General features: G+C 42.2%; 1 protein-coding gene and 1 long non-coding RNA gene across 7 annotated transcripts in view; both read right to left on the bottom strand.

Annotated features, from left to right (window-relative positions):
* The window catches only part of LOC120730158 (unconventional myosin-IXAa-like), a 157,537-nt gene that overhangs the window by 72,491 nt on the left and 59,319 nt on the right, over positions 1-25,727 (bottom strand). For all 6 annotated transcript variants that reach the window (XM_040026339.1, XM_040026344.1, XM_040026341.1 and 3 more), the window contains exons 3-4: positions 4,576-4,670; positions 3,156-3,218 (exon numbers count right to left, since the gene is read on the bottom strand). In XM_040026339.1, the coding sequence (XP_039882273.1) occupies positions 3,156-3,218; positions 4,576-4,670 (158 nt within the window). The remainder of the gene's footprint in view (positions 1-3,155; positions 3,219-4,575; positions 4,671-25,727) is intronic.
* LOC120730159 lies at positions 20,809-25,542 on the bottom strand. The gene is made up of 2 exons (XR_005695065.1): positions 21,996-25,542; positions 20,809-21,949 (listed from the first exon to the last, which is right to left on the bottom strand). It is a non-coding gene; the product is annotated as an uncharacterized LOC120730159 (long non-coding RNA).

The raw sequence follows: 25,727 nt of genomic DNA, 5'->3' as shown, positions 1-25,727 counted from the left end.
TGATCTTGGTGGGACGCGTAGGCTTCTTCTAGTGATTTGATGTTTTTTTCTAATTCCTGAATATTTTTGTTTTCTTTTTTCTTTTTATGTGATGAGAAAGAAATTATTTTACCTCTCATCACAGCTTTCCCTGCTTCCCATAGAACAGAAGCTGATGTTTCGGGAGTGTCATTATAGTCCAAATATGAAGTCCACTCTTTTTTAAAATATTTAATAAAGTCTTCATCTTTAAGTAGTGATATATTAAATCTCCAGTTTTTTCTTGGCGTAGTATTATTCTTGTGCATTAGTGTTAAAGATACAGGACCATGATCGCTGACAGCTATAGGATGAATCTCAGTGTCAGAAAAAGCCTGACTGTCCTGTAGTTTTAAAACAGCAAGATTTTGTTAATTATTATTTAACTGTGGACACGTTGTACAAAAATAGAAATGTCTGTAGTAAATACTGAAAAGAAGCAAGAATTTTTCTTTGTTTTAAGTGTTTATCTATTACTTGATTACAGTGAAAATACAGTTAAAAGTTTGATACTCCTGAGTTAGACGGTGAAAAAGGAAAAAAAAGAAAAAGATTTATTTTTCTTGTATTAATTTCTTTTAAATTTCCTCAGAGGTGAACTAAGGACAGCAGCTTTCATATCTCCCCGCTGTGCCGAAACGGCCCCTGAGGAGGAGACTCCTTTCACGTTATCTGCGGAACATTTCTTAAAACAAACCTGCAACATGTAACAGATAAGTCACCCCTCTGACCCCGCGGTCTCACATTTCAAGACAAACAAAGCGGCAGTGTGGTGTGTGGGCTCAAGGTAACGAGTTGTGATTAACCGTGACAAAGGCTGGGGCTTTGGCCAGTGCACTGAGAGGTAATTCTATTACAGCTGGAAACGAGTTTCCCTTCTCTGCAGAGGGACACTTACTGTTTGATGGAGTGGTGGAAACTTATAAAACCCACGGAGGATATTAAAGACTCCCAACCTGTAAGCTCACGTTTTCTATCATCGCACCTCTCAAATAAAAGATGCTATTACATAATCTCTACATCAGATTCCAAAATATTGCGATACTTTACTCTGAGCTTCATGAACTGCATATATACAGGTTTGGTAAATAATACATGGACTTGGCAGTAATGAGTTATCCAGATGAATCCAGATAAAGTTGCTTAATGAATCCAGCTGTTACAGGGCAAAGGTTACTCGTCATTTGCCCTGAACGCAACCGTAAACACAAAAGTGAAACAAATGCACTCAACCCCAAATTATTCTTTCTGACCTTCCACAAAGAACTGCTTTACAACCTTTTTTTTTGCCACAGAGTTTTTCCGCATCTTCACACTAACCGCTGACCAGAATACAGTATCAAGTAGCAAACCTCGTGATCAACTGCTTTCAGTCTTTTTTGGGCTTTTTTGTAAGACCAGAAAAGCAGAGTTCATGTAGGTAAGGTACCATGGCTTTGCCCAGAAAACTCATGTAATCCATCAGGCTCTCATTCAAATACACCAATGAATGACTTGAATGCCTGAATGAAGCAGTGAAACATAAATGGGTGGCTATCAGCTGAACACTGTATTAAGTATTAAATCTTCGGTTTAAGTTCATTTGTGATTCCGCACGAAAGATTCCAGGGTGCATGTCTCCAAAATCATCTTCTGGTTCCACAGAAGAAAGGCCTGATTATTCAAGATTGTGTATGAGAGGAGAAGAATTTTAAATTCAGTTCTGCATTTAACCGGCAGGAAGAAGAAAATAATGTAGGAAAAATGGGGTCTCTCATTCAATGCGTTAGACAACATAAAACAGGGGCAACTTATAAGATAACAACAATAACAAAAAATACCAACAAGCAAAAACAGTATCCACACTTGGCATTTGCGTGACGGCTCTTGAATACAGTAAAGCCCCCCTCCCTTGTAGTTTCTGCAGAGTCATTAAGCCCCAACAGTATCCCTGGAAAGTTCAGCTAGTTCACTCCCTAGTGCTTTTTCCTCTCCAGTGGGATCGTACAAAGGCAACCTGCCACTGAACCGACTTTAAGATTTAAGATAGTTTGCAGTTTATCATCCTTCTCCCCCACCTCTGTGGTTCAAGGATGAACCGTCTGGGAGGTCCTGACTTTAGTTTCTATCCTATCAATATGGCCGCCAGAGCCTGTCATCAGGATGAAACAAAAAGCCCAGACCAGTCAGGGTTAGAGCGATTAGATGACTGTTGGACAGTTCCCCTCCTCCCCACGCATGAAGCTATTATGCTGGTGGGATCAGTGGCTTTTTTTTACTGTCACCTGGGAGCGATATGATGAACTGTTAGGGTGTGTCTCTGTGTTACCTGAGACAAGTAAAGCTATTTATAGGATGTGGGTGCAGGTGGAGACACGTGCATGTGCGTGCATATGCCCAACGTCAGGTAGATGAGTTCTTCATACACATGTGAGTGTGTTTATACGTATAAAAAGTAAAAATAGACAGTTTTACACTGTTATACTGGACAGGAAATATGACTCCTTATGTAATATCTCAAAATCTGTATCACAGTATTTGTCCCATTCTGTGTCAATAAATGCCTAAACTCAGAGGAAAACCTGAGAGTTAAACAAAGGGCAGAGGTTTCAGTCAGATGGCCACCTGATATATCCTTGCAGGGGAAATGAAGACTATTTCAGCATTGAGTTTCTTAGACAAAGAGCATGTGAGCGAAAAGATACGCATTTAACATCTTAGCTTTCAGGCAAGTGGAAGTGTCTCAGTGTTTCAAGTATCATATTTAGATTATTTATGGCTGCACCACCTCTAGCTGCGCTTATTGAAGTTCGTTATTTTCACCTTTTAGAAATGTTCACAGGAAAAATTGGATTTCCGTTAAAGGTGGAGTCAAAGTTAAACAGATTGTTTTTGATGGATTTTAAATCCACACAAAGCAAAGACTTGGATTCTTTCTGATTAACAAGATGTTATTTACATTCAAAAGCATGAGAGCTGCTGCTGAGTCATTCTAGGTGTGATAAAACAGCGATCCATACTGATGAAACAATGTGGAAAGTGAGCCAAGTGCTGCAGATGACAAATCTTCTAATGATGTCTGTATGGGTTTATCCAGCAAAAAAAGAAGAAGAAAAACAAACAAACAAACAAAAAAACAATATGTGATCTGCACTCACCTCTCATTGTGCTCCTGGTACACCAGACGTGATTTCTCCAGCAGGTACTTCTCTACGTATGCGCTGGAAATAAACATAAATGCAGCCGCACTAAGTCACAAGAGTAATTTAAGAACAAGCTGCTGTAATTATGATCAGAAATGAACAATGTTTCAATATCACATGGACACTGAATGTGCTTTTTCTTGCCATACTCATCATAAGCAGGGCGTTTTAACAGATTAGCAGACAATAGGAAGAGGTAAGAGGTATAATTATCTGAATTGTGGTTTTTAATAGTTTGTCAAATGAGAATTTACATAATCGCACGTCAATAATGGCTGAATGTTGTTTTTTGTAGCTTACATGTTTATGTTTATAAATCAAAGCACAATATTAAGAGATATATAAAGTTAATAATAATAATATACATAAATTGTAGGCCTTATTCTGCTATTATATCTGTTATTAAATTATTTCTCAAGTCAGATTCATTTTTATGACACCTTTAAAAACAAAAGCTGTTGACCAAAAGTGACAGACAAAAATAAGAAAACAAAACAAAATTAATTTTTGATAAAAAAAACAAAACAAAAAACGAGTAAAACAACATGAAATGTGTATCTAGTAGAGCTGGAACGATATATTGATTTTTAAGACTGATAACAATATTTGGTGATTCTATTCAATTCAATTCAGTTTTATTTATACAGCGCCAAATTACAACACTCGCCTCAAGGAGCTTTATATTGTAAGGTAGACCTTACAATAATACATACAGAGAAAAAAGCCAAAAATCATTTGACCCCCTATGAGCAAGCAGTTGGGCGACAGTCGGAAGGAAAAACTCCCTTTTAACAGGAAGAAACCTCCTCCTCAGGCTCAGGGAGGGGCGGGGCCATCTGCAGTGACTGGTTTGGGTGAGAGAAGGAAAACAGGATAAAAAACATGCTGTGGAAGAGAGCCAGAGATGTCTATTAACACATGGTGAGTGAGAAAGGTGATTGAAGAAGAAATGCTCAATGCATCATGGGAATCCCCCAGCAGCCTATGATTCTAAAATCATATAAATGGGCCGATATTTTTTTTTTGTTTTCACACAAAACATAAACAGCTTTTAACTAACATTTCATGCATGTAGTAATTTATGACTCTTTATTAACACAATATGACAATAAGCTACTTTCGGCTGCTTCCTTTAAACAGCGAGGACATGTAATCTTGTTTTATTGTCACAAGTCGTGGATCGCTTGATGCACTGCCCGACTCTGCTCGGATCAGCTCGTTGTTTTGTTTGTGGTGTTCCAAGCACATGTTGCCAACAGCTAAGTTGCAGAGCGCCCTCTGTCTCATAAATGCCGATACACTGGCAAATAATATCGGTCCAGCTCTAGATATGGCTTCTATAGATGTGTTTTATATGTCAGCATGCATCTCTCACCCCCTGACTGTGCCACTCTCCTGATAGTTGACCTGGATGAACTTCCCAAAGCGGCTGGAGTTGTTGTTATGGGCCGTCTTAGCATTCCCAAAGGCCTGAAGAGAAAACAGAAAGGATTACATATCAGCACGCACAGGTACAAGGTGCTGGCAAGCTATGATTAACAGTTTACACCTGTAAGATAAACCAAGTATCAACAGGTTAGGGTTAGCATTCAGATTTCAGTAGATGTTATATCTACCAGCTCTGAAGAAAAGTAAAAAAAAAAATATGTTGAAATATGTTGACATATGAAGGGAAAGCTACCAATCACAGCACTGTAACAGAGGCCATGAGGCACAGGAAGGGGCCTGCAAAAGGGGCACACACACAAATACACAAACACGCAGTTAAAACTCACAGTCAGACACGTCAGTCACGCACTAAACTGCCAAATTCCTCTGAAGGCAAACACTGCAACACTGAAAACAGACACAGTCACTGCTTGTGGGAGTCTGTGGGCATTTCTGCTAACACACACACACACACACACACACACACACACACACACACACACACACACACACACACACACAGAGAGAGAGAGAGAAACTATCATTAGAGACCCCTGGAGGACTCATTCAGGTTCTCATTAGCAGTCTGATGGGCCTTGCTGGGTTGGTTAGTTAGGCAGAGGAGAGGAGAGGCAACAGGAGAGGCAACAAGGAAAGGGAATACACCACAGAGATACAAACGAAAGGGAGGGACAAGAAAGAAGACAGAGCTCAGAGATAAAACAAAACAAAACAAAAAAGACCAAAAGAGTATGAAGAAGGGATGATCATCTGTGAGAGAGGACATAATGAAAAGAGAAAAAATGGGGAAAACTAAGTGAAAAGTGAAAAAAGAAGGAAACAAGCCCACAAATGAAGATATGGCAGGAAATAAGGAGATTTTTCAGAGACGATAAAGTGGTAGCAACGGTAAATTTTCCGGCTGATGCAATCAGTATTTTGGAGCGATGATAAATTACTTCATAAAAGCCAGCAGAGTAAAAGGGTGGGGGAGAAGGGGAGCGGGGGAGAACGGTGTGGGCGTCGGATAATTGATTGTGGCTTCTGGGTGAATACTACAGCTCAGGAATAACACGGTTAATAAAAAGTAAAACCCTGCTCCAGAATCAGGCTTTGATCTCTGTGATGATTCATTTAAAAACAGAACTTGACACACATTCAGCGAGCCAACCGGGACAAAGCAGCCCGAAGAAAGAAGCAACAAAACAAGGTTTAAGTAAGGTTGATGTCGTTCTTTTTCCAGGCCTTTCACTTTCATACCAAGCAACAGCTTCCCCTGCACATCCATCTTTTAGACCCCTGTTGGTCTTTAATGTGTGCCAGTCTTGCAGTGGTTGACACACAATGGTAACTACCAAAAAAAACTACCGTAAAAGGAGGCAAAGGCGGAGAGTGGACTGGCAGTGAGATCTCCTTTGATTTTCCGAAATGTAAATCGAAACTGCAATTCAGAATGATAATGACAGAGCTTTCATCCTCAATCGTTCTGCTGTGGGAAATACTTCCAGTTTAAAGTCTGAAGGGGGAAAATCCACTTCCTGAAATGATTGAAGTGAGCAGCCCTAACAGAAACTGTCACTCACAATCATTAACAAAAAGAAGCGATAAATGCACTGGTAACATATATGTGAAAAGGACACTTGCCCGTCGCACATCTGTTTGCATGCATGTGCTAAGCCCCACGCAGTTTGTGCGTGTGCTTTCTGTTTATGTTTGAAAGAGATTAATAAGCAGGGCGGCACAGTCTGGATGATTTAGTGTTGAACTCTGCTTCATGGTCAACGCCTGCTGCGACCACAGCACAGGAAAACACACGCTATGATTAGTCTGTGCGCGTGTGCGTGTATATGTTCGTGTCTGCATCAGTGTGTGCTCAATGTATGAACGCGTGGAGACGAAGCGAGAAAACAGATGCAAAACAGAGACAGAAAAAAAAGGAAAAAACTAAGCTAATCAAGAAGAACCTTAACTTTATTTGGACTATTTATTAATAAATAGTAAACAAAACAGAGACAGTTTTTGTTGCCACGCCATGCCCCGCTATCTTATTTTCTAATTTCCTGTCTTCACTGTACTGTTTCGGACAAAGCCCCCAAACAAACCGTATTTCCTCAACCAGTAGTCAATTTGAAGTCAGACAGGAAGGGGGTCTGGTAAACATGAACAAACACGGGGGAGGGGAAACAACAGCAGTCATATGATATACAATAAAAGCCGTATTAAGAAATGAAGGGTTTCTATCGGGAAAGAAAGATTAATGATTAATACTGTGCTGCTACAGTGCTATAAATATAAACAAGGAAACTAGATATTTTGATACTAGTCTGCTTCAAATGAAGCACATTTAAGTCTTGTGCATTTGAGGTAAAATAAGGCACCAGCAACTATTTGTGAACATTTTAATTTAAAGTAAATAAATAATTAAAAATCATTTTAAGTCAATAGCAAAAGAAAGGTGACAATCCCTGCCAAGGAGGAGGCTGGGGTGGATGGATGGACCTAAACAGGAGAAATCTTCATTTTCTTTTTTAGAAACCAACAGTGACTGAAAAATTTCCTCTGTCATGTTTATACAAATGCAAACTGTGACCTAGTTTTACTGCAAACTGGATTTAAACAACAGTTTCACAGGTATGAGGGAAAAAAAGGCTTCCACTGTCACCTATGAAATGTCAAAACAAAAAATGAATAAAGCTGTTAGATTATTAGAGGGATAAGATAAGATTTACTCTAAGTGTTTAAAATATTGACTGGTTATATTATGTACTGATGACCTACTTTAGTTAAAAATCTCTCTGTTGTTGCCGGGCAGATAACAAAGACTGATAAGGAAAGATGCTGTGAAAGGAGGGGAATTCGTTTAATGCAACCAGTTGAACAAGCGAGGACTAAAATATCTTAAGTCATACTTTATCACATTGTTTTCTTCGGATGCTGTCAAAATACAAGAAGCATTTATTTGATTGAATATATAAGTCAGTTCATTTCAATATCAAGCACCAAAAATTAGACAGGCTTCTTTGGCATTATTGGTGCATTTAGCAGTCAATTGCATGTCACAAACATTCGTAAATCAGTTTGCACGCTTGATTTTATTGTTTGCCTCTCTAAAGTTTGCACCTTGAGAAAGGAACTCTCAGAAATACACAGGAACAGGATACGTTGCAAAAGTATTCCCACATCTTACACCTAATTTTTCACTGTGCTCTCTGTAAATAACAACAATACCTTTTTTTAAGGTTTGTGCTGGTGCAATATGTTAGTAAATCTGGCCTCAAATTTTAATTTTAATTGAAAATCCAAAGTGACTCAACATAATCTGAATTAACCCCAGCCTTCAGTGCATAGCCTGTGGGACCATATGGAGTACAGAAATAAACAACTTAAATGTGTTAAAAGCAGCTCACCACAGCGTCCACTTATACAAATGAAACATACAGTGCTTCCCGGCAATATGTCACATTTTATGCCGAAGCAAATGTGCTGAGCCCAAGGCTTAATCCAGCTATAACACTGTGTGTGTGTGTGTGTGTGTGTGTGTGTGTGTGTGTGTGTGTGTGTGTGTGTGTGTGTGTGTGTGTGTGTGTGTGTGTAGGTTTAAGTCCAAGCATCATTCAAACAATATGTTAATGAATGCATATGTGCTGTGGTAGCCCTGGCGGGTCCTTCCATGCTGTCACATTATGTTAGGAGCCACTTGTTTTCTCCACTCCTGCAGAAAGCCCGTGCTCTACAAGCACTGAGGAAGCAAGCAGTGGTTCTGCTATTTTGGGATGAAATTTTGCATTTTATATGTTGAAGTGGAGTGGGGGCGAGATGGGAGCTAGGATGGTAATTAGCATGTCAAGCCTTTCCTCAAAGCAATGGCTAAAATTGGTTTGGATACCAATTCTAATAACATGCTTTCTCCCTCTCTGTTACTTTCTTTCCCTTGTTTCCCAGCAGAGCCACAGTATTTCCTCGTACACTTTCAAAAATCATTAGGTGACCTAGTTTATGAAAAACAAGTGGAGACGTGCCAAAACCACTGCTGGGCTAGCTTCCATTAGATAGCTTTCTGTGTTTCAGGGAGCACTGAGTGCTTCAAATGACTGAAAATGGTTTCAATTCCCCAAGTTTTTAGTTTTAAGACAGAAAAGTTTTCATGAATGAGTCAATTATGAATAATGAACAAATGGAACGAAATCCCTGTTTTCCTTGTTATTAGTAACAATCATTACTTTTTGTTTAATTGGATCTTCTTTAAGCATGCTACTAGCCTATATTTGTACAAGTTCTTTATCTACTTTCTAGGCCAACCAGCGACGTCACTATTAACTCAAATCAGTTTATTATGTCACATCACTTCTTATAGTTTTATATTATCTTCTGTTACCTTACCCTTTTCTATTTTAGCTTCTACCCTCATTCTCTTTATGAAAAATAATTAACAGTTATTGTCAGTGTCAAATTTGATGCTACAGATCTCAAAATAGTTAAGACAGGGGTGTGTTTACGATGGTGTAGCAACGCCTCTTCTTTTCTAAACAGTTTTGGCATTGATGTTATGGTTTTGGATTTCGGTCCCATTCTTGCCTGATAAAAGTTTCCAGCTGCTAAAGAGTTTGTGGTCTTTGTTGACACATTTTTCCATTTAATGATGCAGCAAATGTTCTCTATAGGTAAAAGATCTGGACTGCAGGCAGGCCACTTCAGCAGCCAGACTCTTCTATAGCTGCGGTATGTGGTTTTGCATTGTCCTGCTGAAATACACAAGGTCTTCCCTGAAATGGATGTCGGCTGGAGGGGAGCATATGTTGCTCTAAAACCTTTCTATACCTTTTAGCATTCATTGTTCCTTCCAAAACATGCAAGCTGCCGATACCGCGTGACCTTATGCACCCCCCATACCATCAGAGATGCTGGGCCTTTGAATTGAACGCTGATAACACGCTGCAAGGTCTGCCTCCTCTTTAGCCTGGAGGACGCGGTGGCCCTGATTACCAACAAGAATGTCAAACTTGGACTCATGTGGACGTAGAACACTTTCCCACTTTGAAACAGTCTATTTCAAAGGAGTCTTGGCCCACAGGACAAGACGGCGCATCTGGACCATCTTCAAATATGGCTTCCTTTTTGCATGATAGAGCTTTAGCTGGGATCTGCAGATGCCACAGCAGATTGTTAACCGACAGTGGTTTCTGGAAGTATTCCTGTGCCCATTTAGTAATGTGAGGGACACCGTCATGCTGGTGAGTGATGTAGTGTGTCTTTCACAGATTGGAGAGTCGCTGCCGCTCTAAGACATCGCTGTTTAGAACTGATCATGTTACAGACCTGATACTAATTAACTCGGTTGCTTGCTAGATGTTCTTCCAGTTTTGAACTTTCTTGCTTTTTCAGCCTTTCTTTGCCCCCATGCCAACTTTTTTCGGACTTGTAACAGGCATCCGATTTGAAATGAGCTCATTTAGTTTAAGGAGCACAGTTTCTCACTTTAAACATTTGTTATATCATTTATGTTCTTTTGTGAAAAAAATATTGACTCATGTGATTTGGAAGTCTTTGTTTTTATTTTGTTCAAATTTAGCACACTGGTGTAGTTACACACCTTATAAGAGAAGCCCATGAGAACAGAGGCGACCTAGCTGTATTGTGGCTGGACCTGACTAATGCGTATGGGTCGATCCCACACAAACTGGTTGAGCATGCTTTACACCTCCACCATGTTCCCAGTAAGATCAAGGACCTAATCCTGGACTATTATGCCAATTTTAGGCTTAGGGTCACTTCTAGGGCAGTTACTTCAGACTGGCACCGACTCCGGAAAGGTATAATAACAGGCTGTACCATCTCAGTTACGCTCTTTGCCCTGGCAATGAACATGGTGGTAAAGGCTGCGGAGGTGGAGTGCAGAGGGCCGTTAACAAGGTCAGGTGTTCGTCAGCCCCCTATCAGAGCCTATATGGATGACCTCACCATTACAACATCATCAGTTCCCGGGTGTAGGTGGATCTTGCAAGGTCTTGAGAGACTCATCTCATGGGCAAGGATGAGTTTTAAACCTTCCAAGTCAAGATCAATGGTACTGAAGAAGGGCAAGGTGACGGACAAGTTCCGGTTCTCAATTTCAGGAACCATTATTCCATCCATAACGGAACAACCAGTTAAGAGCTTGGGGAAACTCTTTGACTCCAGCCTGAAAGACTCTACTGCTATTCAGAAGGCAAATGAGGAGCTGGGAGCGTGGCTTATTAAGGTGGATAAGTCCGGCTTGCCTGGAAGATTTAAAGCCTGGATCTACCAGCATTCCATCCTGCCCCGAATCCTGTGGCCCTTGCTTGTCTATACAGTTCCAATAACTACTGTGGAATCCCTTGAAAGAAAGATCAGTGGCTTTCTTCGTAAGTGGCTGGGACTTCCCCGCAGTCTCACCAGCGCTGCCTTGTATGGGACAAGCAACAGCGTGCAGTTACCCTTCAGTGGTCTCACAGAAGAGTTCAAGGTGGCTCGCACACGAGAAGCCCTACAGTACAGAGATTCTAAAGACCGCAAGGTGGCATCAGCAGGCATTGAGGTAAGGACAGGAAGAAAGTGGAAGGCTGAGAAGGCAGTTGAGGTGGCGGAGTCACGCCTAAGGCAGAAAACACTGATGGGGGTCGTAGCAACAGGGGGAGCAGGCTTGGGGTACGTCCCAAAGGCCCAGGTCAGCAGGGCACAGGGAAAGGAGAGACACCAGCTACTCCAGGAAGAGGTCCGAGCAGGTGTGGAGGAGGAGCGAGTAAGTAGAGCTGTAGGCCTTAAGCGGCAGGGAGCATGGACAAGGTGGGAGAGCACCTTGCAGCGCAAGGTCACCTGGGCAAACATCATGCAGGCAGACTTCCACCGGATCCGATTCCTAGTGCAGGCAGTATACGACACTCTGCCAAGCCCAGCAAACCTCCATCTGTGGGGAAAGAGCGAGACACCTGCCTGTCCCCTGTGCTCTGGAAGAGGGACCCTAGAACACCTCCTTAGCAGCTGCCCAAGGGCCCTGGCCGATGGTCGGTATCGTTGGCGGCACGACCAGGTGCTCAGAGTAGTTGCTGAAAAGATTGCCTTAGCAATCAGCACCAGCAAGCATCATCATGCTCCGAGGAAGGCAATCTCTTTTATTAAGGCTGGAGAGAAACCCCAGGTGCGCCGACATTTGACAACTGGCCTTCTCAACACAGCCTCTGATTGGCAGCTACAGGCTGACCTGGGTAAACAACTAAAGTTCCCTCAGAACATTGTAAAAACATCACTCCGGCCAGACTTGATAATTATTTCTGAGGCCTCAAAACAGCTGATCATGCTGGAACTCACAGTGCCCTGGGAAGAGCGGATTGAGGAGGCTAATGAGAGGAAACGAGGAAAGTACCAGGAACTAGTGCAAGAGTGCAGGGGAAGGGGCTGGAAGACTTTCTATGAGCCCATAGAAGTGGGTTGTAGGGGCTTTGCAGGACGATCACTCTGCAAAGTCCTAGGCCGGCTGGGCGTGGCTGGGGCAACCAAGAAGAGGGCCATCCAGGCTGTGAGTGAAGCGGCAGAGAAAGCCACAAGGTGGCTGTGGATTAAGAGGGCTGATCCGTGGGTAGCTACTGGTACGCAAGTCGGGGCCTGATCACCCCCGGCTGGGTCGCCTGGGCGAGGGTGTATGATGTTGTGAGACCCGAAACACCTGATGACCCTAGGATACATCACTGAAGATGCGTACCAGTGCATCCAGGAGATGTGTCTTTATAGTTAAACTCTGGCTGAGCCAGTGACGCCTAGGAAGAGTCTAGGTGACAACCAAGAAAGTTTGGTGACGACTGGAGAGACAGATGACAGCTCGGAAAGACGGCTCCAGGGGCAGGGTGGGCTAGCATCCCGGTCTGCAGTTTTCGTGAGAAAGCACCCAAAAAAGCTACGGAAAGCCCTAAAGAAAGATACCCCCAGGAGACCCCGAGAGGGGGGGAGGATGAGGTCTCCAATCGGACAGACTTAAGGTTAACGACTAATGCAATGGAAAGGACTACGAGTAAGACATGCATCTGCGGCAAGCTGTGCAAGAACCAGCGTGGCCTAAAGGTCCATCAGGCTAGAATGAAATGTTTGGAGCGGGAGAGTGAGGTGCAACGCACAGGTCCTGAACCTGGTGAGACGCAGGAGGAGCCCGGCCAGGAGGCACCCCACAGAGCCCAGTCCCTCCATGCACCGGACTCTTCCAATCCAAGCAGTGTAGTTCCACAACAGCGGATTAAGTGGCCCCCAGCCAGCAGCCAGAGCGAGTGGCAGAAGTTTGATGAGGATGTCTCCAACATCATACAAGCTGTGGCCAAAAGAGATGCCGACAGCAGGCTTAAAACAATGACCACCATCATAGTCAGCTACGCCTCAGAAAGGTTCGGCCTGATCGAGAAGTGTAACAACAAGACCCCTTACACCATGAACCGCAGGGCCATGAAGATTCATCAACTACGCCAGGAGCTCAGGAGCCTTAAGAAGCAGTTCAAGAACGCTGATGCGGAGGAGAAGCAAGCTTTAGAGGAACTGCATAACATCTTGCGGAAGAAGCTGATTACCCTCCGTAGAGCAGAATGGCACAGGAGGCGAGGAAGAGAGAGAGCCAGGAAACGTGCAGCTTTTATTGCTGATCCCTTTCGATTTTCCAAACAATTGCTGGGGGTTAAGCGAAGCGGGCAGTTGGAGTGCTCAGCAGAGGAGGTGAATAACTTCCTTCATGAGACCATGAGTGACCCATTGAGGGAACAAGACTTGGGACCAAACAAAGCTCTCATCAACCCTGCCCCACCATCAGTAGAGTTCAAGTTAACGGAGCCAAGTTTGAAGGAGGTGTGTGAGGTCATCAAAGCAGCCCGCTCAGCATCCTCCCCAGGTCCCAGTGGCGTACCCTACCTTGTCTATAAGCGCTGCCCAGAGCTGCTCCGCCACCTGTGGAAGATCTTAAAGGTGATATGGCGGAGAGGGAGAGTTGCTGATCAGTGGAGGTGCGCAGAGGGAGTCTGGATTCCCAAAGAGGAGGATTCGAAAAACATAAACCAGTTTCGGAGCATCTCGCTATTGAGCGTGGAGGGGAAGGTGTTTTTTAGCGTTGTCTCCCGGAGATTGACCGAGTTTCTCCTTAGAAACAATTACATTGATCCATCAGTTCAGAAGGGGGGGATCCCAGGAGTTCCTGGTTGCCTAGAGCACACTGGTGTAGTTACACACCTTATAAGAGAAGCCCATGAGAACAGAGGCGACCTAGCTGTATTGTGGCTGGACCTGACTAATGCGTATGGGTCGATCCCACACAAACTGGTTGAGCATGCTTTACACCTCCACCATGTTCCCAGTAAGATCAAGGACCTAATCCTGGACTATTATGCCAATTTTAGGCTTAGGGTCACTTCTAGGGCAGTTACTTCAGACTGGCACCGACTCCGGAAAGGTATAATAACAGGCTGTACCATCTCAGTTACGCTCTTTGCCCTGGCAATGAACATGGTGGTAAAGGCTGCGGAGGTGGAGTGCAGAGGGCCGTTAACAAGGTCAGGTGTTCGTCAGCCCCCTATCAGAGCCTATATGGATGACCTCACCATTACAACATCATCAGTTCCCGGGTGTAGGTGGATCTTGCAAGGTCTTGAGAGACTCATCTCATGGGCAAGGATGAGTTTTAAACCTTCCAAGTCAAGATCAATGGTACTGAAGAAGGGCAAGGTGACGGACAAGTTCCGGTTCTCAATTTCAGGAACCATTATTCCATCCATAACGGAACAACCAGTTAAGAGCTTGGGGAAACTCTTTGACTCCAGCCTGAAAGACTCTACTGCTATTCAGAAGGCAAATGAGGAGCTGGGAGCGTGGCTTATTAAGGTGGATAAGTCCGGCTTGCCTGGAAGATTTAAAGCCTGGATCTACCAGCATTCCATCCTGCCCCGAATCCTGTGGCCCTTGCTTGTCTATACAGTTCCAATAACTACTGTGGAATCCCTTGAAAGAAAGATCAGTGGCTTTCTTCGTAAGTGGCTGGGACTTCCCCGCAGTCTCACCAGCGCTGCCTTGTATGGGACAAGCAACAGCGTGCAGTTACCCTTCAGTGGTCTCACAGAAGAGTTCAAGGTGGCTCGCACACGAGAAGCCCTACAGTACAGAGATTCTAAAGACTGCAAGGTGGCATCAGCAGGCATTGAGGTAAGGACAGGAAGAAAGTGGAAGGCTGAGAAGGCAGTTGAGGTGGCGGAGTCACGCCTAAGGCAGAAAACACTGATGGGGGTCGTAGCAACAGGGGGAGCAGGCTTGGGGTACGTCCCAAAGGCCCAGGTCAGCAGGGCACAGGGAAAGGAGAGACACCAGCTACTCCAGGAAGAGGTCCGAGCAGGTGTGGAGGAGGAGCGAGTAAGTAGAGCTGTAGGCCTTAAGCGGCAGGGAGCATGGACAAGGTGGGAGAGCACCTTGCAGCGCAAGGTCACCTGGGCAAACATCATGCAGGCAGACTTCCACCGGATCCGATTCCTAGTGCAGGCAGTATACGACACTCTGCCAAGCCCAGCAAACCTCCATCTGTGGGGAAAGAGCGAGACACCTGCCTGTCCCCTGTGCTCTGGAAGAGGGACCCTAGAACACCTCCTTAGCAGCTGCCCAAGGGCCCTGGCCGATGGTCGGTATCGTTGGCGGCACGACCAGGTGCTCAGAGTAGTTGCTGAAAAGATTGCCTTAGCAATCAGCACCAGCAAGCATCATCATGCTCCGAGGAAGGCAATCTCTTTTATTAAGGCTGGAGAGAAACCCCAGGTGCGCCGACATTTGACAACTGGCCTTCTCAACACAGCCTCTGATTGGCAGCTACAGGCTGACCTGGGTAAACAACTAAAGTTCCCTCAGAACATTGTAAAAACATCACTCCGGCCAGACTTGATAATTATTTCTGAGGCCTCAAAACAGCTGATCATGCTGGAACTCACAGTGCCCTGGGAAGAGCGGATTGAGGAGGCTAATGAGAGGAAACGAGGAAAGTACCAGGAACTAGTGCAAGAGTGCAGGGGAAGGGGCTGGAAGACTTTCTATGAGCCCATAGAAGTGGGTTGTAGGGGCTTTGCAGGACGATCACTCTGCAAAGTCCTAGGCCGGCTGGGCGTGGCTGGGGCAACCAAGAAGAGGGCCATCCAGGCTGTGAGTGAAGCGGCAGAGAAAGCCACAAGGTGGCTGTGGATTAAGAGGGCTGATCCGTGGGTAGCTACTGGTACGCAAGTCGGGGCCTGATCACCCCCGGCTGGGTCGCCTGGGCGAGGGTGTATGATGTTGTGAGACCCGAAACACCTGATGACCCTAGGATACATCACTGAAGATGCGTACCAGTGCATCCAGGAGATGTGTCTTTATAGTTAAAGTACATCCCAACTTTTCTGGATTTGTTTTGCACATTGTCAGGTGACTTATCAATGGCAATAATCAATAATCATTTGATCAGTTTACCTTTCTTTTATTCTTATATAGCTACCCATGGTCCTTGACAATTTAGATTTAATTGCTTTGCCTATGATGTTCATTAGCTGCAAAGACAGCATTGTGTCTGATTAGGGTAAAGTTGGCTTTGAAACCAGCAGATGGAGAGAAATCTCCAGCCTTGTTCCTCCATTTTATTTTTATAAAATTAAAAAAACCCTCCCTGGTTTCAGCCTGCAGGCATTTAGGCTGCAAGCACATTTCTTTTGGTAGCAAATACAGTGAATGTCATGTCTTATGTACTCTCAAGATCACAGGCTCAGTGGTAGACACTAAACCCCATTTGCTGCTTCATTAAACAACTATAGCATGACAGCAGTAGACTGCTGAGTTACACTGCTAATACTCATCAGATACATACACACATCAAATCATTTTTCTGACAGCTTCACTGGTAAAACAGAAACATCGTGTGTAAAAAAATCTTAACAGAAACCCTTTGGATTCTTTTGGGAGACAGTTTTAGAGATGTAATACTATATTATAAATTCTTCATCATACATGAGATGTAGGGAGGAAACAAAAGAAAAATAATAATAATGATTATTCACAATTAATGTTTCTTAAAAAAATAGTTTGAGGGATTTTCTTCGTGTGTATTTACAGGTCCACCTTCAAGTAGCTCATTTTATCCCACCTAGTGCCTGCTCCTACTGTTTCTCTGTCCTACAAACACATGTCAGCGAGGTATTAATTATAAAGGGAGATGATCAGTATATAAATATATATATATTTATTTTAATTCTATTTTATTTTTTCAGTGATGCCTTATTTAGAAAATATAAATAAGCTCTCATGCTAACTGCCAGTATTCCTACATCAAACTGCAATCATTTTTGCTTTGTTCTTTTAAAATACAGCATAATGTCTTTGGCCACGATGTAATTAAAACAATTTGAGGAGTGAACTTTGTTCCAGTTATATTTAAATCTATATTTTAATCTTAAATCTGTGATGAAAAGAAAACATTTCTTCATATTGATTTAATAAACATGGAGGCTTTTTTTCTTGTGCCAAATATGTTCCCTCTAAAGGTTAAAATGCTAATAACATTAGCATGATGAAGCGATGTAGTCCATTTGTTTTGGTGGGTTGTTAGCTTTGTTGTACTAAATTGAAACAATGAACACTGATGAATTAAGCATGAGTCGCAATGAGTCAAAGTTATCGGGCAAATTCACTACAAACAAAGTGATGCACAGATAAAATGATGCCAGTGCTATTTAACTTTGTGTCCATCTCATCCCCTCCATCCTTACACTGTTAAATTTTCTGTATGACGTGTGGTTTAACAACATCTGGAGCAGCAGAAATACCCCGAAAACAGTTTTTCAGGATGACTTCATGCTGTGTGGATTCCTCCAGAAGGCTACTCATAAGCCCAGAGGAGTTTCTTTTTTTTTCCCCCTCAGCGGTGAGTGCCCCTCACTCACAGCTGAGATGACATCACATTGCATTCCTCTGCAAGCAGGTGCAGCTCGATTTTACATGGCAGGCTGGGAAAAACAGCATATCTGTGCAAGTGTGTGTGTGTGTGTGTGAGGATTTGTGTCTGTGGTTGGGGATAGCTTCAATGCAGCCCTTATTCTAGCTGTGCAGACGAGGTTGTAACGCACGCACATGCAGCCGAGCAGGTGGTTGCGGCAGTGTCAAATGACAGCATTGTGCAAGTGTGTGTATGTGTATGCAAATGTGCGTTTTTATTCATCTCTGATACCTCTGGATGTTCCTGCTGATCAATGCACTGCTTGTAAACAGGAGGGAAAAATGAGATACGGGAAACAGTTTCATGTATATTGAAAAAAGCTTGTATGTCGCGTTATATATAGATGTGATGTTTGGTGTATGACAGCGTCGTTGTTACGCTCAATATGTGCAAACATAAACACAGGCAGAGCTTAAAATCTCCTTAAGTCTTTAACCACATCTAGTATAAACACACACACGAGACGCACTAAATTCACTTCAAGAAACAGATGACAACATTTAACCCAGACTGCTTGGATCAAATGTAAATAAACCGTTTATCTCTAAAACATCAAAGACTCTAAATTACATAATAAAGTTAAGCAATAAGATCTTTGCTTCATCTGCATCTCATCTTCTCTTTTTAACTTTCCTCTGTCCTCTGAATCCACTCCCCCAATTCTTGTGCACTCCTCAACTCTTTTTCTGTCCTTTCCTCCGGACACATGGGATGAGCTCTCCTTTTCTGGGAAAAAGAAAGGTTGGGAGTGAAAAAGAGGCGAGGACGGAAGAAGGAGGACTGCGGTTATGTAATCACACAAGGTAGGCCTTTGTGTGATTACACACAAAGGTCACACAGCAAAGAAGGGGCCACCGCATAACAACAAGCATGAGGAGAAAGGACATGAGGTTGTTTAGGTAAAGGAGAAGCCAATCTTATTATAATGATCATAGCACATGTATGTACCCGAACTCCTCTGAGATGCCTTGATGAAAGTTACTAAAGAAACTGCCTAGGGTAACAGATGTTGATGATTATCAACATATGTTTAGCTTTTGGGAATTCATTTGTAAACGTATGAGTGTAATAAAATTATATACATTATGTGGAATAGCTGATCTCAAAACATGTGGTGACATGTACGTTCCCACGTGTTTGCAAACTCTCCTCGCATTTATCGTACATGGATTGAATTCTTGAGCTTGCACATTACCTTTTTTCAACATATCTTTCTCACGAAAACACACGACAGTCACAAAGTATGATTCTATATACCGGATTTACAATACTTCAGATACATGTTTGTGTTTTAACACACAAGTGAAGCGAAAAAGCAATAAAATATGGGCTCTTAGCAAATATATAGACATACATGCACACACTCAACCCTCTTGTCTGTAGAATATAATAAGAGTGAGTGCACTAGCTTAATAAACACCAGATAAGAATTTTTACTGCTAAAATGAACCACAAAATAATGTTAGCTGATTATATTAATATCAGCTAGCTAGGACAACAGTTACTAACCGATAGCTAGCTCGGACAAACCATTAATACAATTAGTATGTGTATATATATATATCTTATTAAATTAGCTAGCTTTTCTGTGCATTTCCAGCCATCTTGTTATTTCATAAGCAATACAGCATTAATGCTGTCAGCAGGGATGTTCCTGCATACAAAACGTTTCGACACCCACCACAAAGATTGGGACTTCCTCTAAAGAAAAATCGACAGAAGTGAGATAAAAATTTATTTTTGTAACAATTTATATGTTCTGTTTATTTCTTCTTCTTTTTTTAAAAGTGTGGTTTCATTTACTCAAACAGAAAACTCATTGGTTTGTTTATTAAATGGCTGCAACAGAGGTCTGTGCAATTCCTGTTATGTAGGGTAACATCAACTGTGCCAGCTGCCCTTAGTTAGCACCCTAAGGCGCATTTCGAGCTCAGAAAGGCCCGTGTGAGTCGCTGTTACATTGGTGAAAAAGGCAGCGAGGAAGAATGCAATGTTCATCCCGAGTCGTCCCGTGTGTAATAATTCTTGTCAGTCCTACTCCAACGCTTAGAAATAAAATTTGAGCTTGCTATTTTAAGCTAGCCATTATATAATCAAGATTATATAATGCTGCTAAAACTACTGTGTGGAATTAGTATTAGTGTTTCCTACCGTATATAGTGAATTTTTGAAATATAGTTTAAAAAAAAAAAAAAAAAACGGCTTTCACTATGTTATGTCTTGGTTTTTTTTTTTCCTGTCTCTGAAATCAACCCTCTAGTATTTGTGAAAATATGAGTGAGTTACAAATCTGCCTGCACAGAATACAAACAGGGGATCAGCTCTACAAGCCAAAAAATGACCCCCTACCTCTTCTAATCACTAGTAATCACTTTTCCTTGACCTTTAAGGAAAACATGATTAGGTTATGGAAAGGTGTGAAGAAGACTTAGGAAAAGAGAAGTACAGCACGTGTGCGTGCCATGTTTTAACCACAATGTTCAAAGTTTGGGCTCCAACACACACACCTTACTTTACTGTAAGGTGTGGTTACGGTTTGGTTTCATGTGGGTCACATGCTGTGAGCACTAAGCTGCCACACTTGTTTTTCCAGGTTAATTCACCCAGTCAGGAACCTTCCTAAGCAAACATCACCCCAAGGCTCGTTTTTTTCTAACTGCATTCTTAAATTTGGACACCGATTACTATGCAAACAGTCAGGTCAGATCCACTGTACCACATGCTCTGGTTTTACCTTTCGGCTTCATCGCTACCCTCCACGGGGCTGTATTTAAGGGCTAATAATGCTCTGATATTAGGTGACACACTCTGAAATGGTTTCTTTCATGTGGTGAGCATGAGCCGTTAACGTCATGGCTTAATGGCTGGTGCTTGACATGAAAAACCTTACTGAATAACAACGTCCTCCAGTTGATAAAATGCCCAGAATCTATTGCCCAATTTGACCACAAGAAGAATTAAAACCAGGGAAACAAGTTGACATTGGCCTGCTGATTCACAAACGTGTCTAACAGCTGTGAAAGATAAAAGGCTTATTCTCAATATATATAGTTGCACTTGTGTGGATTCCACTACAGAACATTATTTAACACAAGAAACACCACAAGTGCGCAACAACATTAATCCAAAAGATGCAGCAGAGTGTTTCTGCTCATATCTGGCACACTCCACGCTTGCATTAGTCATCTGCAGCTCTGTGCCTGTGCCAAGATCATCATGTTAAAAGGAGCCCATTATTTCATTCACACGTACACGTATAAACACAGTTGTGTATTTATGAAGCCCGTACACTGACTCATATTCACTTCCTGGAGGCTTATACTACTACTAACTCAACACTTAGCCTAACCTTAAAACAGACACTTGTGTTTAATGATTTAACCTATAAGAACTTGGTTTTTCTACCCATATTGTAATTTTCTTTTCACACAACAACATGAGTAACACCTTAGAGTATATCAGCATATCCAGGCTTTCTTTACATTAGCTGGTTTGACAGTCAGAGATAACAAGTATCATGATGGTGGCCATCAGCTTTCTTTGTTACCCAGGCTTCCTGTTCCAGGCTCTGTGTGCGCTCACATAAAAATGATGATGAAATGATGAAAATTGATCAGCTGAGCACTGCCTACTCCAATCATTCACACATGAATGAGTGTTAAAGCTTTAAAGAACGCAACAAATAAAGTTGTAACCAGGAACTCTGGTGCAGCAAATAAGACAGGACAGTCATGTGACTGAAAATGGGCATGTGAATTCATGAGTGTTTATTTTAACACTAACATTCGTGTTCATTATGCTCTTGATGCTGCTGTTTACTTCTACTGCGATAGCTGCACACTGGAACTTCTTGGTGATAGATAGCCTTTAAATATAATAATAAATAAAATAAAGATCAAACATTAAATTTACACTCAGATAAGCTTTCACAATTCACCCGTCAACATTCGGTAATTTAACCTGATACTGGAAGAAGAGAAAACTGAGAGCATCAAACTTTTAGTCTGTATGAAGTGGTTTGCATACTTAATCACTTTCCTTTCGAGATGGAGCAATTATCTATGTGTATTTCCATTCCTGCATGGTAATACTAACATAACAAAGACGAATTGGCAACATATATATAATATTTTTTTTATGATGTAATTACTGACTTCACAGCAGTTTCCACACTTAACAAAGCCATCAACTGGATCCTTTGAAGTTCCTATCTGGCCCTTGGGGCACATGTTTGACACAACTGGCCTCACCTTTTCCTATCATCACAATAAGGCTGATGGTAGGGAGAAAGCTAATGCTAGCTAAGTGACTCTCCTTTTAATTATAACAGCACAGGGCTCTGCTGCAATGGTCAGTGACTCAGCATGTACTGAAATAACATGAATGACATTCAACACAAAGCAAAATCAGTGTATGTGATGACAGCGTTTGGGCTCATCATGTCTTTATTTTTGAAATCATGTATATTTGGTGTTCAGGTTTTACAAAAAAAAAAACCCTAAAAACATAACACGGCTGAGTGAAGGGGTTGCCGTTAGCTTGGACTACCTGTAATTGCAGCATGACAAGGCTGAGAAAACTGTCAAACTAAAAAGAAATATCAGAACTTTGGATTCATCATCTGGACACAGTGTTTGAGCGTTTCAACACTCATCAAAGTGGCTTGTTTAGCCTCGGCTGACTGCACGTTTCTCCAGCCTTATAAACAGTACAGCTGTAAAACAGCCAAAACCAGCACCAAAGCCTAACAATTAGCCACAAGTTCAGTTTCATGATTGTTGTACATTTTTTTGTGTTCACAAACGTTTTGGTGCGTGTCTCATGTGTGTCCATCCTTCAGAAAATAGTGCCTGAGCACATCTGGTGCTGTCACATGGGCAGAAAAATACACGTCCCACGCAGCCAAACACATGTGAACACGTGTTAAAAAGAGCTCCAGAGCACACTGAGAAGAAGAAAAATCACATCTTTGTCACAGGTTGTCTCACATGCATACACACACATTCTCTCTCTCCATAAATGGCTGCTGTCGTAGTGTGCCGGCAACACATCTGGATCCTATTGGCCCCAGGAAGGGCTGAACACTCAATAAAAGCCTCCTTCCAATGCAGAGGACTGTCAACAAGCCGTCCACCACTGTTGGCGAGGAGGAGGACAGAGAGAGGGACAGAAAAAGAGGGAGGCTAAGGGGAAGAGGAGGACAGGAATAAAGAAAATGGACAGAGACACAGGCAGCAGGAAAAGTAGAAGAAGTAGCAGAAGGGTGATTATAAAGACAGGGAAAAAACAGCTCAAACTGCATTGCCATTTTTATGATTTAGTACCTTAACCTTTCATCACAGTAATACCATGTTTTATTGGATATATTCAACTTCTAATTTATTTTATTTAAAGAGTGCCAAATCACATTTGCGTCAATGTGCTTTATACAGTACGGTAAAAACCCTACAATAATAATTATATAATAGAGAGAAAATCCCAACAGAAACCCACTATGAGCAAGCACTTGGCAACAGTGGGAGGAAAAAACTCCCTTTTAACAGGAAGTTATGATGTGTAGTCGTCTAATTATAGAACTAAAATAACAAAAACTGTATAGATTGTTCACCTTCAGAGTAAAAGTTCTCAACCTCACAGCTCAAACCAGCAGGTTTCAAAAGGCGCGACTTTTAGTTTGAAGGCCAATTCTAGTTTCTGTCACATTTTTCAAATGACACTATTGCTCGATGGTTAGTTGGTAAGTGTTTACAGCCACAGCAATCCGCTGGTGAACAAAGCACAAGGAGGTTTTTGTTGCAGCAACCCTTTTATGAGCAATTTCACCCAGCGATAGCTAGCAACCAAACAACCAGAGGGCATCATTTGCAAGGGGAGGTTGCAAGGAGGTTGCCAACGGGTCTCCTGGGCCGCGTGATTGAGATCTTCGATAATTTGAAAAGTTAGTTATGAATTGTGCTAATAAAAAGCTTTGAGGGGAAGAATAATAACTCAACAGCATTTCAGGGCTTGTGTCTGTTCAACAACAAACTCAGAACAAAAAAAGTCAACACAGTAGACATTTGGAAAAACAAAAAAGCTGATATGTTATCACTTAAGAAACACATATCTGTAACAGCAGCCATTACCGTAGCTGCACCTTCTCAATATCAAACTTGTCCACGTCATCCAAGCTTAATCTTTCTGATTTTTTTTCGTTTTTATTTATCATCATTCGTTAAGTTTTTCTTGCTCACAAAGTAGAAAAAATGCATAAATACTGCTGTATGTGAACGTGCAGAGACAGGGAGAGAGAGGCATGCAGGTCTGTATTTAACTCCTGAAATATTTATTACTAAACCTGTTCTGAAGAACCGACTTGAGCAGTGTTTGCTTGTGTGTACTGCATACCTATTGTTTTTCTGCAGATAAAAACAGACACCTTTCAAGAAACGTGAAGGTGCCCAATCAACCCCAAACCCCCTTCAGTTGGATCCAGCGCTCTAACACACCACAACTTCTCAGGCAAACCCTGTGAATATGTGGGAGTGCGCTCGGAGCTGGCGGCGATCCTGTAACGCAGCGCGGTGTGAATGACATAAAATGTAACTCAGCATGCGAGGTGGTGTGGGAAAATCCCACGACTGAGCGTGTTGAAGTGTTAATCCCCCGAGAGCTGGACCTCTGCATGCTGCAGTGTGCAACTGTGTGTGTGTGTGTGTGTGTGCGCTGCAGTGACAGATGATTAATTTGGGGATTTGACTGGGAGGAGTGTGTGTAGCCTGAAGTGCATTTATATTTGGATGTTGCAATGCAGTCTGTTTATGCATTTGTGAGACAAAAGTTTCCACCTCGACCATGAATGGTGTAAAGAGCAACATATTGCTTCTGTTAAGTGTTTACAGTAATATTGCTAAGAAAATGGGTTACTATAACAGTTACTACCGACCGCACAGATAACTTTATAAACAATTTTTGAAGAAAATAAACAACCAATTTGTTGCCTATTATTAAGTTATGAAGTAGCATTTCAGCATGCGTTTGGCTCAGTGGCTAAAACCACACTTAAAAGGTTAAACCTCTAATGGTCTAATAGTAATTCACACGCTTATGAAAGTGGAAGCCTCCGTCTCTGCAACTTTTTGGAAAAACTTGACAAAATCAGACATTATGATGATATTTAAAAAGAGGACAGACAAGTATTTTTAATCTCTGACGCTACTATTTTCGCCCTGTATTCTTTGACAATAAAGACAGAAAGGACAAAGGACACACAGCCTTACCCTGATCACATGACATTTGTCTAAAAACACTGTGGTAAATTCAGTAATCACATTAAAGTTATAAATCAAACCGTTATGCTGTTACTTGAGCTACACGACTTCTTTTATAACCTGCCAGATGAAAATGTGAGTACAGTTGCGCAACAGGTGCATAACTTTAATTCAAGCAGGAGGAAGAAAAAAGTTGGCAGAGTGATCTGCTTTCGAGGAGTGACCATATACACATCATTTCTAACTAGCAAAAACCCGCCCTGCAGGCAGTTTTTGCCAAGCCAGGGGTTCTTGCTCGCTTCATTCATGTAAGAAAGCATGTTAACGTTAACGTATCATGTCAATCTTTTTATGTTCATTATAATACTATATATAGTAAGATGGCAAAAACGGCTGTTCATAAACATCAGACAAATGAATAATAAAACCAAATGTATTCTTCTTTCTTTGCAAGCTACATATTCATTGTTACATATTCAAAGTTATCAGTTACTAGCACTGTTAGCATCACTGTCTGATGAACGCTTATTTACAGCTATGCATGAAAAAAACTTTCCAATGATTCAAAAGTGCCACTACACTAAAAATATCCATCCATCCGCTTCCACTTATCCTTTTCAGGGTCGCGGGGGGCGCTGGAGCCTATCCCAGCCGTCATAGGGCGAGAGGCGGGGTACACCCTGGACAGGTCGCCAGTCTGTCGCAGGGCTAACACACAGAGACAGACAACCATTCTCTCTCACATTCACTCCCACATTCATACCTATGGGCAATTTAGATTAATCAATTAACCCATCCCCACTAACTGCATGTCCTTGGACTGTGGGAGGAAGCTGGAGTACTGGGGGAGAACCCACGCAAACACGGAGA

The sequence above is a fragment of the Simochromis diagramma genome, unplaced genomic scaffold, assembly GCF_900408965.1.
Source record: "Simochromis diagramma unplaced genomic scaffold, fSimDia1.1 OVJJ01000293.1, whole genome shotgun sequence".
NCBI classification, from domain to species: domain Eukaryota; kingdom Metazoa; phylum Chordata; class Actinopteri; order Cichliformes; family Cichlidae; genus Simochromis; species Simochromis diagramma.
Note: the sequence above shows the minus strand (reverse complement) of the source record. Positions and strands in the feature narration are given on the sequence as shown.